General features: G+C 55.6%; 1 protein-coding gene across 1 annotated transcript; it reads left to right on the top strand.

Annotated features, from left to right (window-relative positions):
* Positions 1-3,906: 3,906 nt before the first annotated feature.
* On the top strand, positions 3,907-12,568 carry SPATA2 (spermatogenesis associated 2). The gene is made up of 3 exons (XM_079126638.1): positions 3,907-4,053; positions 9,373-9,805; positions 10,277-12,568. Exons 2-3 carry the CDS (start codon positions 9,470-9,472, stop codon positions 11,501-11,503), a joined length of 1,563 nt encoding a protein of 520 aa, XP_078982764.1. The 5' UTR covers positions 3,907-4,053; positions 9,373-9,469; the 3' UTR covers positions 11,504-12,568.
* Positions 12,569-13,070: the final 502 nt, after the last annotated feature.

The raw sequence follows: 13,070 nt of genomic DNA, 5'->3' as shown, positions 1-13,070 counted from the left end.
CAGAAAACTTGGAATGGACCCACTTTTTTTTTTTTTGCGGTACTGGGGATCGAACTCAGGGCCTTGTGCTTGCAAGGTGAGCACTCTACCAGCTGAGCTATCTCCCCAGCCCTGGACCCACCTTTTGACCCAGCTATCCCACTCCTCTGTTTATAGCCAAAGGACTTAAAGTCAGCACACTCCAGTGATGCAGCCACATCAATGTTCATAGCTGCTCAATTCACAATAGCTAGATTGTGGAACCAACCTAGGTGCCCTTCAACAGATGAATGGATAAGGAAACTGTGGTATATATACACAATGGAATATTATTCAGCCATAAAGAATAATAATATTATGGCATTTGCAGATAAAGGGATAGAACTGGAGAATATCATGCTAAGTGAAATAAGCCAATCCCAAAAAAACAAAGGCCGAATGTTTTCCCTGATCAGTGGATGATGATACATAATGGGGGTGGCGGGGGCGGGGAGGTGAGAGAGGAACTTTAGATTATGTAGCAGGAAATGAGAGGGGTGAGGGGGCGGAGGTATGAAAGATGGTGGAATGAGACAGACATCATTACCTATGCACATGTATGATTACACAAATGGTATGAATTTACATCGTGCACAACCATAGAAACGAAAAGATGTGTCCCATTTGTGTACGATGAATCAAAATGCAGTCTGTAAAAATAAAAAAAAAAAATTTACAGTTGCTGAGGCTGGCCTGGAACTTGCCATCCGCCTGCCTCAGCCTCCTGAGTTGCTGGGATGACAGGCATGCACCAGTGCACCCAATGATGTTCAACTTCCGGTCCTTGCCTCTGCTTGCTTGCTTCCTTCCGCCAGGAGGAGACAGACCTGCTCACATGTTCAGGTCGCTCGGGGGCAGCACACTTGCTGCCTCTCCTTGAGGCCGCTCTCACTTTGCCCTGTGAGAGTGGCCTCCCCACGCTCTCAGCTCTGCACCCTCTCGTCACACTGACCACCTCTAGTCTGAATTACAGGTTTTTAATCCCCCCAGGTCCTGTTTTACTAAAATCTCTTTCTGATGGGATTGTACACTCCTTGAGGACGGGGGCTGGTCTGTCCTGCTTACTGTTGTACCCTTTTAATCCAACATCTGATCTGGCACATTGTAGGCAGTCAGGAAAATTTTGATTAGAAAAATAGAGTTGAACCCTCCGCTAGTTGCTGGGTAGTGTAGCTGTTGGGTAGTAGTGTCCAAACTGCACAAAGTTGATGTAGTACTGTCCTCACACAGTCCACTGACTTCTGGGGGAAGAAGATACTAGTAAAAATCAAGTAAAAATGTATTTGTGCAGTGATTGGCCAACCCTCTGTGCCCGCATTGCTTTCCCCAGTTGACCTGAACCCTTGGGAACCATCTAGTGTTGGTCTTGTCCTTCCACGCACGGTAGGTCCCTCCTTATTCCACAGCATGTCCTGGAGAGCTGTCTGCACCTTCCTTTGCAGGGTCTCTGCGGTCAGTATGGCAGCACTGTTCTGCTGTGCTATCGAGAAGCAGTTGGCCTGTTCTGTTTCCTCATCATAGACAGTGATGCCGCAGGTGGCTTTGCGCACTTGTGCTTTTCTCTGGCAGATACCAAGAAATCTGCCAGGTTGTGGGGTAGCTCTTCTCCTTCACTCTTTGTTCCATACGCTTCCGTATTGTTGGGAGTCATGTGCTACTTTTGTGATTAAAAAGAAAACTAAAAAATAGAAAGAGGTAGGTAGGTTGTTCGCGTTGTTGGCGCTTAGGAAGTAGAGGTGCCTGATCATGGTCACATGACCGTTATGTAATCTGCTAATCATTATGTAATAAAATATGAAAAAGATGCTCCCATGATTTCCACACTTAGAGGCAGAGAAATCACAAACCCTCAGCAGCATTTAAAGGATGCAAAGTGTCACTCTGTTATTCTGTTTAGTTTTACAGTGCTGGGGCTGGAACCCAGGCCTCTCACATACTAGGCAAGTGCTTAACCACTGACATACAATCCCGCCCTTTTATTTTGAGACAGGATCTCCATAAGTTACCCTGGCTGGTCTTAAACTTGCAAACTTCCTGCCTCCACCTCACGTGAAGCTAGCATTACAAGCCCGTGCCATTGCACACAGCAGAGACTTTGGGTCTTTTCTGATAGAAAATGTCACTGAGTCCCCACGACTGGGGTTTCCTACAGCTGAAGTCCTTCTTAGAAATCTGTTTCTCTCTTGGCTGTCACAGAACCACAGATCTGGAAGAGACTTATTTTTTAGTGGTCTCAGGTGAAAATGCAATCTTGCAACACTTGCCAAAAGGAGAGTTTTGAGCTGTCAAGGCAGACATAGCTCAGGTGGGATGGGTTTTCTCAGCTGTGTGATCACTTTGCAGCTGATTAAGAGAGGCACTTAAATCTGAGCTCACACGTACACAAAGACCTTCAGGGGTGCCTAGGCAGCAACAGGTACATAGAGTAATTGCCACTGTTTGAAGAAATGATTGCTGGTTCTCTAAATGTTTCCTTCCCCAGAATCATGTCATGGACTCCTGAAGCCCCACTGGCTTTAGCTGGGGTCACTAAGGCTCAGAGGAAGAATTCCACATTCAAAGAACATCTGTTGGCACCAGCTGATCAAACATGTGTGGAGCTCAAGGGAACTGGAGATGAACAGGGAACTTGGGGTCTGGTGGGGTGTCATATTAAATATATGTATATTCCACTGTGCTGGAAACTGAGATAAGAACATGAAAGACAGTATGGTGGGGACAGGAGAAAAAGGATCTTGGGAGAAATCAGGAAAGACTTCAGAAAGGAAGTGAGGACTGAGCCAGGACTGGAAGCCAAGAAGGCTGGGAAGGGAAGAGGTGAGGAAAGACAGCCACACCAAGGCAACAGCATATGGATGCACAGAAGCCATCAAGAATGTGGTAGTTGCGGGAAGCTAAAAGTGTGTTGGAGGAAGAGAACCTGGCTTGGAATGGGCTGTGAGCCTCCAATAATGTCCTGGGTAAGTCAGACAGAATGAATAGTTCAATCGCAAATAACTTTCAACAGGTCTTGAGCATGCCCTGGGCACTTTGCAAGCACTAGGGATTCAGCGGTGAAGCGACAGGCTGTCCGGACTGATGGCAGCGTATACCATGCAAGTTCTGCAGGTGCCTGGTGCAAAGCCACAAAGCAAGGAGGCTTGCTCTTCCCCACGCCCGGCTTCCATGTTTGGGAAATCGAGGGCAAAGAGAACTCATTTCCTTTGATTTTACCAGATTAAAAATGCAAAAGATATTTAGATCTTTGCTATATGCCGATTACTGTCCTGAGTGGTTTCCATGTATTAACTCTATGACAATCTCATGAGGCGGGTGCCATTTTTCCACTTTACAGGTGAGAACGACGGGGCTCAGAGTTTAAGCAACTCGCCCAAGACCACACGCCGGTACGCAGCGGAGCCAGAGCGGGACGGCGCTCCGACCCCCACCCAGCCGGTAACGTCCGCAGCCCTCCAGGCTGCCTTCCGCTCTCGCGCGATTTTGGCATCCCACTCGCTCTCTTTGAGCCTCGGTATTTCCGTCTGTAAAATGTGGTCAAGGGATCCAGCCATCAGGCCCGAGCGCAGCCTGAGGATGGTTTTGACAAGGGGCGAATCCAGAGATGGAGGCCGACCGCGGCTCCCACCGGTCTCCATGACAACCCAGCCAGCCACCGTCTCGCGGCCGAGTGGCGAGCGTCACTTCCGGGGCATCTACTTCCGGGTCCGGGACAAGCCGCGGCAACGGCCCCTTGGGTTCCCAGGAGAGTTCCGCGGGGTCTGCGCTCGCGCCCGGACCTGCTGCCGCCGCCGCCGCCGCCCGTAGTCTCTGCCCGCCGCGGGCGGCGACCTCGTCCCGGCCCAGCGCGCAGCCGCGGTCCGGCCTCGCCGCGGGCCCGCCTCCGAGGGGCGTCCCTTCCGGGCCGAGTGTTTCCGGGTCGCCGCTGGCCCCGGGGTACTGGTCTCGGTTCCCGCAGCCGGCCGGAGCGGCGAGAGCCCAGCCGGCTCGGCCCCGGCGGCGGCCGCGCCCCGCTGCTTCCCTCGGCGGCGCTCAGGGGTGAGTGAGTGCGGCCGCGGGCCGAAACTGCCTCCGGGCTTCCCCGCGCCGAGGGACCGGCGGCCCGGGAGCGGGGTCCCCGCGCGGCCCGCCCGGCGCGCCCGCCCTTGGCGCCCGCGGAGCCCCCGGCCCGCCCTCGCGGTCGCGGTTCCCCAGGGCTGCCGCGCAGGCTCCCGGGACCGGCCCAGGGTGCTCGGGCAGCTCAGGAGGAACACCCGCTCCTCGGCGGCCGGGCAGGCTGAGGACGCCCGACCCCACCGCGGGCAGGGGCCGCGCGGCGGTCGCCCGCTCAGGCTCTGGCGCGGACGTGGGTCTGCCCTGCGTGACCTTGCAAGTCGCTCTCAGCAGCCTCCGTTGTCCCGTGTTAAGTGGAAGGCGCCTGCTGGCCACAGAGAACTGAATGCCGGCCGAGCACGGCCTCGGGCACACGGCAGGCGTCCACAGGGATAGCCCGGTGCTCCGCGATGAACCAGTGGGGCTTGCACGGCACACGCAGAACCCTGGTTCCCTTCCCAGCACCAAACAGCAGACCCGTGGGGAGGGCCTGGTTGCGAGACTGGGGTGTCGTTCAAACCGATGCGGCCTCAGAGGCGTAGGAATTAACGAACCCCGTATAGCTGTCGCCTGCTTCCGTTCCCTGCAGGGAGGGCACATGGTTTGCCTCCGAGCCCCTTTGAGAGAGGTGGCCGTCAGGAGCTCTACTTAGTTTATTTCCAAAGGTCTGGAAGCGTCCATCCTCTGCATGAATGGCTACTAGGAGGCTACTAGGGTTGTGGGAACCTTCTGGCGTTTCGCAGCCAGGGGAGGATGCCTCGGATGTGTCTCAGGAGCCTCCTGCTTGGAATGAGTGCATGGAGGTGGGGTGAGCAGGGGAAGGGAGGCCTAACCTGGACCAGGGGTGTGTGAACCTGTGGACTGGGGCAGTGCTGGGACCGAAATAGCTCTGCCTGTGCAGGAGGGGCCCCCAGATGCTGCTCCGGGAGTGTTTCTGCTTGAATGGCCAGTTGAGGTAAAGCCGAGCTAATGCTTTGCTACCTAGGACCATTTCGGTTCCACTCAATGGAACTTTGAACAGAGAGAACTTTTCCTTTATGTTTAAAAGATAATCATTAGAAAGCCCACCACCTCCCTAACTCTGCAGTGTCTGTCTCTTCGTTGACTTGCTTTACAAGGGTCTCCGATTCCGGTCGCAGGAGGTGTGTCCAGGGTTGTTGGCTCTGGGCACCCGCCTGCCTCTTGTGTTGGGATATCCACAGAGCCATTTTCCCCCGCCAGCCTGGCACAGCTTAGTGTTCCAATCCTTGGGTTGCTTAGAGAAATTAACAGCGCCTGTCACTGGGCTGTCTTGGTCTCCTGTAACCAGGCTGTTTTTGCAGGGAGCATGTTTTTTGTTGTTTTTGCAGTGTGGGGAATAAATTGCTGGCTCTGTGCTCAGAAAAGACACCAGCTATGACCAGCCACAAGGCAGCCTGTATTCTCAGAAAATGTATTCAGCAAGGATGACGTAACTGCCTCACTGGCCGATCTCCGGCCAGCCTCTTTCCCTAGCCCTGGAGCTTACCTCATAGAGAGATTTGCGGCTCTCCCAGCCCCATTCTGTGTGGGAAGATGGAATTTTGCTACTATAGGAATTTTTAGAACCCGACTCTGCTCAGCCTGCTGCGGGGCGTTCTGCCTGAGCCAAGCCTTGCAGGGAGAGCTGTCCAGCAGTTGCAGCAGGGCCACTTGGCTAAGCGGCAGGCTTGTTTGACTTAGGATCAGTTCCCAGATCCACTTTTTCTGAACCTTATCACTTAGGCAAATGAGTTGGCCCTCTGTGCCTGTTTCTTCTTTAAGGTCAGGATTGGCATGTGAATTCCACATATTATTCATGTACTAATTTATTTATTTTTGCAATGCTGGGGATTGAACCCAGGGCCTTACACATGCTAGGCAAGTGCTCTCCCACTGAGCTACATTCCCAGCCCAATTTCATTGATTATTGAGGAACAGTTAACGGGACCCTCACATTAATCTCTTGGAAGTGAGATGAGCGGGAGAGAGCCAGGCTCTTCAGTGTCTCCCAGCTGGAGTTCAGGTTGGGCGCTGACCCTTCTGTGCTCTGTTGGTTAGGAGGCTTGGTGGTTGAGCCTTGGTTTCCTCAGTCATCATGGGGATTAAATGGAAGAAGCAGTTAAAGTAGAAAGCCTGGTTGGTGCTTGGCACATAGTAGAATCTTGCTAATTGTTTCTTTCTCTCTTTCCTTAATTATTATTATTATTACTTTTTTTTTTTTTTTTGTACCAGGGATTGAACCCAGGGGCATTTAACCACTGAGCCACATCCCCAGCCCTTTTTTTGTATTTTATTTAGAGGCAGGGTCTCGCTGAGTTGCTGGGGCTGGCTTTGAGCTGAGATCCTCCTGCCTCAGCCTCCTGAGCTGCTGGGATTACAGGCATGTGCCAGTGCGCCCAGCTTCTTAATTATCTTTCAGTATTCGCTTTTTTTCCCTCTTTTCCCTCCCTAGCGAGGCTGGTTCAAGATCCTTTTAGATGGGTTTCCCGTCTGTGTTTTTAGAATTTTGAGCAACTTTTCCTTGTTTATTGTGTGGGTCCCTTTTCCTTGTTTATTGTTCACCAGCAACAAAGGAGGGTGGGATTACAGAGCAGCAGACACTGAACTGAAGCACTGAGCTCGAGGGTGGCTGACTTGGTGAAAAATCAGCTTCTGTGAGCTCAGAGCTGACTTGTTTGCAGCAAAGTCATAGCAACATTCAGGAGGGGGCTTGATGTCCACTTTTTTTTTTTTTAAACAGTGCTGGGGTGGAACCCAGAACCTCGTGCAAGGTAGGCAGGTGCCGTATCCCTGATCCATACCCCCAGCCCCTTGATGCCCTGTGTGTGTCACATCTTGCCATCTTTTGGAGCCCACTCTTCTCTATTGCTCTCAGGATTCTTGGGAGGTACAAAGGAGAAAGTGAAGGGGCGATGTCACGTTAGTGCACACCCTTTCCTCGTTCATTTCTCCTGCTTTTATCAACACCCGAGGTGCACAGGGTCTATCAGGCATTGTGGCCAGTAGAGCAGACTCGGACCTTGGGGAGCTTACCAGGTGTGGGGGGAGGTGGAGAGACAAAGTAGTAAACGAACGAGCAGAGTTGATCACTTCAGACTGTCACGAGACAGGGACTGGAAAGGGGAGTTCCTTGAGATGAGGCAGGGAGGCCTCAGGTGACATTTGAACTGAGGCCTGATGGCGAGGTGAGCCTGCTGTGGAAAGACAAGAACACAACAGGAGCAGATGGGAGAGGTCCTGAGATGGAAGTGAGCTTGCTCCTTTAGAGATCAGAGATCTGAGTGGCGGGAGCTGGAGAGAAGCGGAGAGTGCATGGAGGGCGCAGCAACGGGACCACGTGGCGCCTCCACGGTGGTCAGGAGCCGGAGGTTCACCTGCCTACTGTGCGCCTCCTGTCCTTGTGGCACTGGGTTCCCTGGGCAGGGCAGTGGGTGGGAAAAGATGGCCTCTCTATGTCCCACAGATTGCACCTCACCCTGCTATTAATACCCCTGGAGTCTCCCCAAAACTAAAAAGAAGTCGGACAGTGGCTTGTTGGGATAAGGATGATTTTACTGACCCTTGGTAGCTGCCTGGCTCCTATGCCTTCAGACTTGCTGAGGGCTCCACTGTCGGTCCAGTCCTGTCACTTGCAGCTCTCCCAGACTCGCCGCCTCTGCGTCCAGCTGTGCTATTTACGAAGCACGTGAAGCACGTGCTCTGCTCGGGGGCTATGCGGTGGTTACCTTCCTGAGCAAGATGGTCCCGATCCTGCACTCTCGGAACCTCCGGCCAGAAAGGAGAGAGTGCCGATGCACAGTCCCCACCCAGTTGGAGATGGTGACCCCTCTGATCTTGCCTTCTGGGGAGAGCTGGCCTCCTGAGGGTGAAGGCCCTTCACAGGGCAGGCGTAGCTGTGGAGTGCGTGTGTGGAGCTGGCGCTCAGGGAAGAGCTTTCTGTGTTGGTCACGTAGATTCCTTGCACTAACTCGGGTGAGAAGGTGATCCAGAGGTTGGGTGATTTGTGGAAGTGACCTGGGAGCCCCAGGGTTCCCGCCCAGGCAGCCTGGCTCTGACTCCATGTTTGTGACAAGACCAGTTTTGAACTCTGCTGGTCTGTATGTGTTTGTTAACCAGTGACTGCGCAGGTAACACGGCCATGAGCACTGGGTCCTGGCTCAGAGACCTAGTCGCTCCCAGTAGGGAGCTATAAACACTGGGTTTTTGATGGTGGGGGGTACCAGGCATCGAGCCAGGGGGCTTAACCACTGAGCCACATCCCCAGCCCTTTTTATTTTTTATTTTGAGACAGGATCTCCCTAAGTTCCTTAGGGCTTTGCTAAGTTGCCGAGGCTGGCCTGGAACTCACAGTCCTCCTGCCTCAGCCTCCTGAGCAGCCAGGATCAGAGGCACGCAGCAGCGCACGGGCTAAACGGGGCCTTACTGTGCTCTTTGAGGCCAGGGTCTGCCTGGGGCGTCTGCAGCTCTGCCTCCTTCACTCCCTCTGGCCGCCTGCCTCCCGCCTTCTTCCTGCCTCAGGAAAGCAGGGTGTGGTGGGGAAGGGCCTGGCCTCTGGAGCCACACTGCCTGGTTCTGATCCAAGCCCTACCTTGGCGCCCTGGGTAAGCGTCTTGCTGTCTCACCTGGGACGCGGCAGCTCCTCGCCCTGATTCTGTTGAGCAAGCAGTGCCTGCACCACCACTGCCGCCCGTCGCCCACCTCAGAGGCAGCCTCCTTGTCCTCCAGGTGGGCTGTCACTGCCTTGGGGGCTTTCCTGAACCCCGCACACCCCACAGGTCCAGGGGAGTGCCACCTCCACTTGCCCTGAGCTGCTGTTTCAGCAGTGTGCCTCACGTTGTCGCTTGTGAGCTCAGCAGAGTCAAGGCCGAATCTGGCCTCTTGTCACTGTCACCTTGCATCCTGTGTGGCACGTGGTTGCAGATGTGCTGAATGAGCCAGCAGACAGGGGCCCAGAACTCGTGGTGCCCAGGGTGGCCCAGGCCACTTGTCATGGTTTTTCTTTTTGTTTTGGCACCAGGAATTGAACCCAGGGGCCCTTAACACTAAGCCACCTCCCTCACCCTTTTTATGGTTTCTTTTGAGACAGGCCTTGCTAAGTTGCCGAGGCTGGCTTGGAACTGTGATCCTCCTGCCTCGGCCTCCTGAGCCGCTGGGATTAAAGGTGTGCGTCACTGCACCCGGCCACTCATAGTGTTTTGCCTTGGTGGTCGGAAGGTGGCGCGTGAACACTTCAGGGAGTGACCTGCTCTTGTTCCACCCCCTCAGGGCACTCCCTGGTCCGGCCAGCAGCATGGCAGTGCTTTCAGTGACGCCCCTGCTTCCAGCCCAGCAGCCATGGTGGAGGTAAGGTAGCCCCGAGCAGATGGGGAAGCCCAGCTCAATGGATGCGAAGTACAAGGATGACTTGTTTCGGAAGTACGTGCAGTTCCACGAGAGCAAAGTGGACGCCACCCCTGGCAAGCCGCGGCCTGGCGGCGATGAGCACCTGCGGGCGGCGGCCTCGACCCTGCTCAGCCTGCACAAGGTGGATCCCTTTTATCGATTCCGGCTGATCCAGTTCTATGAGGTGGTGGAGAGCTCCCTGCGCTCACTCAGCAGCTCCAGCCTGCGGGCCTTGCACTGCGCCTTCAGCCTGCTGGAGACCGTGGCCGTCAACCTCTTCCTCTATCCGTGGAAGAAGGAGTTCCGAAGCATCAAGGTGAGGCAGGGCGGCTGGCTGCACGTCCCCCTCCTTGCCCTTTCCAGAGGGCCAGTGTCCCTTGGTTGCTGCCCCCACCCCTGCTCTCAGAGCCCCCTGGTTTCAAGCAGGCCGAGTGGCCCCGGTGGGGGTGGGCAGGAGGCCGGGAGTGTGCTCAGGCTGGCAGGCCTCCGCCTGTGATCCCACCCCTTTCTTCACCTGTGGTTGTCCTGACTTCCTCATGGGACCCGAGCCTGTGCGCCCTGCCAAGAAAGTGAGTGGCCCTGTCCCCTCAGCTTCAGAGGTGCCGAGGCATTAATCAAGTCCTCGTGCAGGCCCAGTGCCTCTGCCTCTGCAGCGGGAAGCCACCCAGACCCACCTTCCTCCCTGTCCCTCGGCCCCGCTTCAGGCCTGACGGCCCTTCGCTTCGCTGCAGTCTGTCGTGTGCTTCGGAGCGATGGTCCCACCCCCGCTCCCCTTCCTCCTTCCCAGACCTACACAGGCCCTTTCGTTTACTACGTCAAGTCGACGCTGCTGGAAGAGGACATCCAAGCCATCCTGAGCTACCTGGGCTACGTGCCTGAGCTAGGGTCTGCGTACAAGCTCAAGGAGCTCGTGGAGACCCTCCAGGTGAAGATGGTCTCCTTCGAGCTCTTCCTGGCCAAGGTCGAGTGTGAGCAGATGCTGGAGATCCACTCGCAGGTGAAAGACAAGGGCTACTCCGAGCTGGACGTGGTGAGCGAGCGCAAGAGCAGCACGGAGGACGCGCGCGGCTGTTCGGATGCGCTGCGGCGGCGGGCTGAGGGCAGGGAGCACCTGACCACGTCCATGGCCCGTGTGGCACTCCAGAAGTCCGCCAGTGAGCGGGCAGCCAAGGACTATTGCAAGCCTCGTGTGACCAAGCCGTCCAGGTCAGTGGACGCCTACGACAGCTACCGGGAGAGCAGGAAGCCACCCCCAAAGGCCTCGCTGAGCTTGCGGAGGGAGCCTGTGGTGGCAGACCTGGGCGACAGCTTGGAGGACGAGATCATCCGCCCGTCACCCTCACTCTTGACCATGTCCAGCTCCCCCCATGGCAGCCCAGACGACCTTCCACCCACCTCCCCCAACAATGGCCTTGGCCTACTGCGTAGCACGTACTTCTCTGCGCAGGATGACGTGGATCTGTACACGGACTCGGAACCCAGGGCCACGTACCGCAGGCAGGATGCTCTGCGCCCGGATGTGTGGCTGGTCAGGAACGATGCCCATCCCATCTACCACAAGCGCTCACCCCCCGCCAAAGAGTCCGCCCTCTCCAAGTGCCAAAACTGCGGCCTGTCCTGCAGCTCCTCCCTCTGTCAGCGCTGCGACAGCCTGCTTGTCTGTCCTTCGGCCCCCAAGTCCAGCGCCTTCCCCAGCAAGGTCTCTGCCCACGACAGCCTGGCCCACGGGGCACCTCTGCGGGAGAAGTACGCAGGCCAGACTCAGGGCCTTGACCGGCTGCCACCCCTCCACTCGAAGCCCAAGCCCTCCATCACGGCCACCTCCCGCTGTGGCTTCTGCAACCGCCCGGGTGCCACCAACACCTGCACCCAGTGTTCAAAAGTCTCCTGTGACGCCTGCCTCAGCGCCTACCATTACGACCCCTGCTGCAAAAAGAACGAGCTGCACAAGTTCATGCCCCACAGCCAGCTGAGCTACAGGTCCTCGCAGCTCTCCCACCTCGTGCACAGGTAGGCTGCACTGCTCCCCGCTACAAGGGCTACACCACTCACCTTCGGCTGCCTGGCGAGGAAGAATGGCCGCCAATCAGGAGCAGAGCTGCGCTTGGCCCCATGGGTCGTGGGATCGGCCAGCTGCCCCCACCCGAGAGCTCACTTAGGACTCGTTCCAGCCGATGGCTGCTTGCGTCTGCGAGGGAGAGGGTGGCGCTCCGTTCAGATTCACTGCTGCTGATCACTCCCTGTTCGGTTGGGTTGTTTTCATTTTTCCTTTCAAGAGGGTCCTGTTCTGGGACTGCTCCTCCCACTGCGAAGTCAACTGGGACTGGGAAAGGCCCTTTGGGTCGCCTCCAAGTGTCCACTGCAGCAGCGAGCTAGAGGCCTGTTGGCTTGTGAAATGAGCCCTCCTGCCACACTGGGCCTCTCCTGACGGCTCACCCCTTCGGCCATCCTGTGCCCCAGTACAAGGATCCCCAGCCAGACCCCTGCTGCCTGGCTTCCCTGCCTCTGCAGGGGTCCAGGGTGGACCAGGTCCAGTATTAGCAGCCCTTTTGTTGCCACCGCAGCTCAGTCCGCCCGTGGTGTTTGTGAACTTCACCCCCACACGTTGAAGTGCGTGCTTCCCACGGTGGGACTGGCTTCTCCCCTTTCTGTTGTTTGCACACATCCCTCTTACTGTACTGTAAATAGATATTTTTGAGATTTATTTTTAAATAAATATTCAACTTGCTATGTGTTTCAAAGTGGTTAAAAATTGATTATGTAGCTATTTATAAAAATGCCCTGGGTTAGTCTTCCAAGGAGGCCTCGGGCCCTTTCCTCTGTGTCCCCCACTCCCTGGAGTAGAGTGGAGAGTTGGGGCAGGGGAGGGACAGAGACAATGTCCCTTTTTCTGGAGTCGGTGGAGGGCCCCTCTCTTCCCTGCAGTAAACGCTGTACACCTACCTCCAGCTGCACTTAAGGGGTGAGCACCGCCGAGGCCTGGCTGCAGACCGAGGGAGCAAGGATGATTCTGGACTCAGCCTTCGAACCCATGTCCCCGGTCCTTGGCCCTGCTGAGTGTGACCTCACACTCCAAAGTTCTCAAGTCGCGTTTAGGAGGAGACTCGTTCGGGTTTCCCGCCACCCATCCACCTCGGTCCTCTTCACCAGTTTCCAGGACTCACCTGCAACGTCTGCGACCTTTTTGCACTAAAAGTGGGCAGGAGTTGGTTTGTGCCCACCAGACAGATGGCCCGCCAGCGCTCGGCTGAGCCTGCACACAGCCACACCCAAGGCCCCTCAGCTCCACCTGGGAATCACCGACCTCTGGATTTTCCTTTTGAGGGTGCAGAGCAGGAGTGGAGCAAGGATTTGGAAATAGATCACTGCTTGTGAACTGATAATATGTTTCAGCCATAAGTGTCCGTGATGTACACACTGAAGGGATTTATGTGCAGTGGGGTTTTCTGGGAGAAAGAGGTATTCAGCTCTTAGCAGGTTCAAATCTGGCTGAATCCTGAGGCCACTGTGAATTTGCCGACATTCTTCCAACTCTGTTGAGTGATTTTAAGGTTTTCCAAATCTTCTATGGCTCTTTTTTA

The sequence above is a fragment of the Sciurus vulgaris genome (genome assembly GCF_902686455.1).
Source record: "Sciurus vulgaris genome assembly, chromosome: 2".
In the NCBI taxonomy this organism is placed as follows: domain Eukaryota; kingdom Metazoa; phylum Chordata; class Mammalia; order Rodentia; family Sciuridae; genus Sciurus; species Sciurus vulgaris.
This window is presented reverse-complemented; position numbering and strand designations above follow the sequence as displayed.

Excerpts from the sequence above, each read along its gene's own strand:
- SPATA2 (XM_079126638.1), top strand. The coding sequence starts at position 9,470 with ATGGGGAAGCCCAGCTCAATGGATGCGAAGTACAAGGATGACTTGTTT. Across the intron at positions 9,806-10,276 it reads AGGAGTTCCGAAGCATCAAG|ACCTACACAGGCCCTTTCGT; the intron begins GTGAGGCAGGGC and ends CCTCCTTCCCAG.